Source organism: Prionailurus viverrinus, chromosome X (genome assembly GCF_022837055.1).
Source record: "Prionailurus viverrinus isolate Anna chromosome X, UM_Priviv_1.0, whole genome shotgun sequence".
Lineage (NCBI taxonomy): Eukaryota > Metazoa > Chordata > Mammalia > Carnivora > Felidae > Prionailurus > Prionailurus viverrinus.
The window spans coordinates 118,033,981-118,039,103 of record NC_062579.1 but is presented as its reverse complement, the minus strand read 5'-3'; the positions used below and the strand labels follow the sequence as shown (position 1 = coordinate 118,039,103).

General features: G+C 65.8%; 1 protein-coding gene and 1 long non-coding RNA gene across 2 annotated transcripts; both read left to right on the top strand.

Moving 5' to 3' along the window:
- The first annotated feature begins 1,765 nt into the window (after positions 1-1,765).
- On the top strand, positions 1,766-3,099 carry LOC125157432 (uncharacterized). The gene is made up of 3 exons (XR_007148971.1): positions 1,766-1,828; positions 2,677-2,779; positions 2,938-3,099. It is a non-coding gene; the product is annotated as an uncharacterized LOC125157432 (long non-coding RNA).
- A 246-nt stretch (positions 3,100-3,345) lies between these two features.
- On the top strand, positions 3,346-4,762 carry LOC125157904 (melanoma-associated antigen 9-like; the record flags this gene model as incomplete). The annotated part of the gene is made up of 2 exons (XM_047844989.1): positions 3,346-4,382; positions 4,500-4,762. A coding segment is annotated over one exon (924 nt), but the record flags the coding sequence as incomplete, so codon positions are not given.
- Positions 4,763-5,123: the final 361 nt, after the last annotated feature.

Genomic DNA, 5,123 nt, shown 5'->3' with positions numbered 1-5,123 from the left:
AACACTACTGGACCCAGGGGGCAAGAAAACAGGACTCTTTATTGGGGCCTGTTGAGCAGGACCAACTACACATCAGGAATCGTTGGAAGAGACCAAACCGGTAAGTGGGAGGGAGCAGGAGTAATAGGGGGGCTGCCAACTGAGTCCCTACTCTGAGGACAACTTGTGTTGGGGACAAGGCAACAGGACTCTTTGCTGGGACATATCTGAGCATGACCAACAAACCAGTGATTACAGTTGGAAGAGACCAAAGCAAGAAATGTGTGTGTGGGGGTGTGGCAGGAATAAACGGGGTGGGGGGGGTGGGGGGCTACCAACTGCAACAGTACTCTGAGGACAACATGACATGGGGTCAAGAAAATAGAACACTTTGTTGGGGCCCTGTCGGAGCAGAACCAACCAACCAGCAAGAACAGCTAGAAGAGACCAAAGCAAGAAGAGAGGGGGGAGGAATAGAAGGGGGGCTACCAACTGAGACACTCCTCTGAGGACAACTTGTTCTAGGAGCAAGAAAACAGGAGGCTTTGTTCAGGCCTATCTGAGCAGGACCAAGTAACCAGCAGGAACAGTTGGAAGAGAGAAAAGTCGGAAGTGTGTGTGGCGGGGCGGCAGGAATAATAGGGGGGACGGGCCCAGGCTCTTCTGCAGCAGGTGTGGGGACTTCATGGAGATCCGCAGGGCCCATCCCGCCCCGGGGAGAGGAGATCAGCCTGGGCCGCGGGTGCCGGGGTACGTGTAGAGGGTGGCCGCAGGCCCCGTCCACTCAACTGTGCCTCGGGGATCTGAGGAAGCTGAGGACCTTGGGGTGAGGGACAGGATCCTAGGTCAGGAAACGGCAGGGACACAGGACGGGGCCACGGTGTCCAGGTGGGGGTCAGAGGGAGGACTGAGGGACTCGGGCCCCCAGGACAGAGGGGACGCCCCAAAGTTCAAGACTTCAGGCCTTCTGAGAAGGGCCCTTGGGAGGCATGGGGACTCGCGGAGGAGAGTCGGGCCAGACTTCCGCAGCCGGGTCTCAGAGACACCGGAGGAGGCGCAGGGGGCGGGGGGTGGCTGGGACACCTCAGGTGGGCAGAGGGCAGGGCCCGTGTCCCGGGGCGATTCCTAATGAGGAACAGAGGGACCTGCAGGCAAAGGAACCTGGACCCCACAACAGAGTCAGTCCGCGCAGGCCCCTGGGAGGGATGGGGACACTGGGCGAGGCTGGACTTGGGCATCCGGGTCTCGGATCACCTGGACGGGGGAGTGGGGGTCGGATGGGTGAGCTGGGGAGAACCGAGGACCCGCTGTCTGTTGGGAGCAGCCGCTCCGGTGGGCAGAGGGGAGGAGGGCCCAGGTGCTGTCAGGAGACCAGGTCCACCCCAGCCCAGAGCTACGAAGTCAGTCCGTGCCGCAGGCCCGGGGAGCCCCTGCATCGGGCGGCCAGAGGTGGCCGGCGCCCCGTCACTGAGCCTGGGCGGTGCATCCCAGAGACCTTCAGACCGCGGTCTGAGGGGCACGAGTTCCCATCGTCAGCGGCCACGCACACAGGCCGTCCCCGGGGTGCAGGAGGCCACGGAGGGAACACCGAGGGAGGGACTCTGGCCCCCAGAACGCAGGCCCCGGCCCGGAAGGCGACCCCTAGCGGCAGCCGAGGGAAGCCCCTAGTGGGAATGAGGCCCCGCGGGGTGTCTGGACTTCCGCATCCGGGTCTCAAGAGACTGGCGGGGCGGGGCGGGGCGAGGGGGCCTGGGCCTCGGCGTCGGCGTCGCGTCGGCGTCGGCGTCTTCCAGCCGCGCCTCGAATCCAGTCAGGCGCGGGAAGGGCGCAGAGCCTCGTGGGCTTCGAGGTGAGGCCCAGAGGGAGGAGCGAGGGGGCCGGGACCCAGAGGGGAATGAGTCCGGCGGTGGGGGCGGCGGTGGAGGCCGCAGGGCGGCGCGACCACGACGACTGTGACCAGGGCGTGAGGCGTGGGCGGACTCGGGCTCTGGGTCCCAGCCCGACTGAGAGCTGGTTGCGCGCGAGGAGCCGGCGTCAGGCGGCAGAGCCCGAGGCCCAGGCCGCCCAGGGAGTCCGGATGGGGACGAGAGGATAGGGCTGAGGGACCCCCAAGGAAGCCACGTGAGCCCCCCGCCATCGGCCCCGGGCCTCCCCGGACTTGGTCGCCTCGTGCGACGCCAGCCGCCTTGGCCCGGACCTCGCCGGGCCGTGAGGGTTGTGGTGGGAGGCAGCGGGCCCGGGGCTCCCCGGGAGAGCCCTGCGGGAGGACGGCCGGAGGCCCCTTGGACCCCAGCCCCGGGGCCGCCCTCGGAAAGCCGCCCCCGCGGTGGGTCTGGGCGAGGGGAGGGCCTTGGTGTGCGGGGCTGGACCCCGGTCAGCCGAGGCAGGATCCCGGGCCCTGGCCGGGGTGCAGGGGAGAGAGGAGGCGCTGCCTCGCAGCCCAGGACACCTGCCTAGGGCCCAGGCCTGCCCTGCCGCTCGGGTCCGCTCTGGCTGTCAGCGGAGGCCCAGAAGGGGCAGGCCCAGGCTGGATGGGGGGTGGGGGGGTGGGGGCTCCCGGGGCGGGGCCGCCCAGAGTCCTGGCCAGAATCTCCTGGCCGCAGTGGGGGGGTGGGGGCCCGGGACGATGCTCGCGGTCTGCACCCACCCTGAGACCCTGAGGCGCCCCCTCCCTCCCCCCCTCCCTCCCTCTTCCAGGGGCTCTGCGAGCTCTGCAGTTGAGGCCTTGGTCTGAGGCAGGAGTCCTGAGGTCACAGAGCAGAGGAGGCGCGGCCGCGTGCCAGTCGGTTGTCCAGGCGAGGTGCGTGCCCCGCGCGTGGGGCCGGGGGCTCGCCCATCCCACCCCAGAGGGGACCCCTCGGCCCCCAACCCCCACGCGGCCCCGCTCTCAGGCCTGGGAGCTCGGGGTCTGGGTGGGCTGGGCCTCCCCCTGAGGAGCCACCCCTCTTCTGTCTTCAGGGTCTGGCGACCATCATGCCCCTGGGTGAGAGCAGTGTGTTCTGCAAGCTGAAGGAGGAGCCAAGAGAGGTCCCGCTGCCATGGGATGCACCGCTGCCAGAGCCTGAGGACAGGGAGGTGGAGGAGGTGGAGTTGAAGAAGGAGGAGGTGGAGTTGAAGAAGGAGGAGGTGGAGGAGGTGGAGGAGGTGGATTTGGAGGAGGAGGACGAGGTGGATTTGGAGGAGGAGGACGAGGTGGAGGAGGTGGAGTTGAAGGAGGAGAAGGCGGAGGAGGAGGAGGTGGAAGAAGTGGATTTGGAGGTGGAGGTTGAGGTGGAGGAGGTGGAGTCGGAGGAAGAGGAGTTGGAAGAGGAGGAGTTGGAGTTGGAGGTGGAGGAGGTGGAGTCGGAGGAAGAGGAGGAGTTGGAGGAGGAGAAAGCAGAGGAGGAGGAGGAGGGGGGATACCCATCTCCCTCCTCCTCCTCCTCCTCCTCTCCTTCCTCCCTGTCCTCCTCCTGCTCTGTCCTCATTCTGGTCCCCCTGGAGGAGGGGTCTGCTGCTGCCGGGTCCCCGATTCCTCCCCAGAGCCCTCGGAGCTCCTGCCCCTCCCCCAGTGCCATGGCAGGCGCTTCGGGGAGCCAGTCCCACCAGGGCTCCAGCAGCCCCGATGAGGAGGGGTCGAGCACCTGGGGGGCCCCGGCAGGGGCCCAGGCCTCGCTCCCAGATGCGCTCTGCGTGAAGGTGGCCGGCCTGGTGCTGCTTCTGCTCCTCAAGTATCGCACCAAGCAGCCGACCACACGGGCGGAGATGCTGGCGGCGGTTAGCCAAGATGACCAGGACCGCTTCCCCGTGATCTTCCGCCGAGCCTGCGAGTATCTGCAGCTGGTCTTTGGAGTCGACGTGAAGGAAGTGGACCCCCGCGAGCGCTCCTACGTCCTGGTCAGCATCCTGGGCCTCAGCTGCGATGGGACGCCGAGTGGTAGGGACGGCATGCCCAAGACCAGCCTCCTGGTGCTGGTCCTATGGGTGATCCTCCTGGAGGACGACCGTGCCCCTGAGGAGGCGGTGTGGGAAGCGCTGGGGGTCATGGGGGTGTATGCCGGCAGGGAGCACGTATTCTATGGGGAGCCCAGGGAGCTGCTGACCGAAGTCTGGGTGCAGGAAGGGTACCTGGAGTACCGGCAGGTGCCCGGCAGCGAGCCCGCACGCTACGAGTTCCTGTGGGGTCCCAGGGCCCACGCAGAAACCAGCGGCGTGCAAGTGCTGCAGCACATCCTGGCGGTCAACAGCAGGCAGCCCGGGTCTCCGTGTCTGTCCGAAGACGCTGTGAGCCATGAGGAAGAGCGGGCCTGAGCCCGAGGGGCAGCCGGGCCCGTTCCCACCTGGGGTCGAGCAGCTTCTCCTGCGGGACACGCAGCCAGGCCACTTCTCCCCTGCGAGTGCGAGCAGAGCGGGCGCTGGGCGTTGTGAGTAGTGGAGGGCCAGGGCGGCTTGGGGGAAAGCGGGGCCAAGCGCACGTTTGGGTGGGTTCTTGTTCTCTGCCTACGTGGCCTCGGAAATCGATCTTTGTTTCCTCGAGGAAGTTTTCAGATGTCGTTCCTTGTCATAGAAGGTTTCGTGAGCTTCGGGCTCAGTGTGGGAGCGGCACCCACGCCACAGGTGTTCAAGAGTCAGAGTTGTGCCGTTTGGTGCAACGAGCTGGGAACCCTTCCGTCCTCGTTCGGGATCCAGAAGGGAATCGCGGTGCCTGGGCTGGGCACAGACAGGGATGTCTTGCAAACGTGAAGACCCTGGCAGTAAACGGATGGTTTCAGGACATGGAGAAATAAAAGATGTTCGTTCTTGCTTCTTGTCCCTTGTCATCTGTCATTCTGGACAAGGGACATAGAGATGTGTGCCTGCCTTTGCTTGGGTCTCCAAGAAAGGAGGAGACACTCGATCTGAGCAGAGGTCCCCAGCTCACTGGGACATTTGTGGCCGGACGTTCGCTGAGCTCTGCTCACGCTCGGAAGGGCCCTGTGTTGGCAGTGAGGACACTAGGAGAGGCAGGACACGTCCCACCCATAGGTGACTGTCTAGCAGCGACAGTCCCAGTGGGAAGGCAGGGAAGGGTCCCCTAAGAGGAGCAGAACAAATCAAAGGAGGGTGAAGCAGTGTGGCTCCAGGGGGAGCCCTACAATGGAGACATCCTGAGCCAGGCTGGCTTG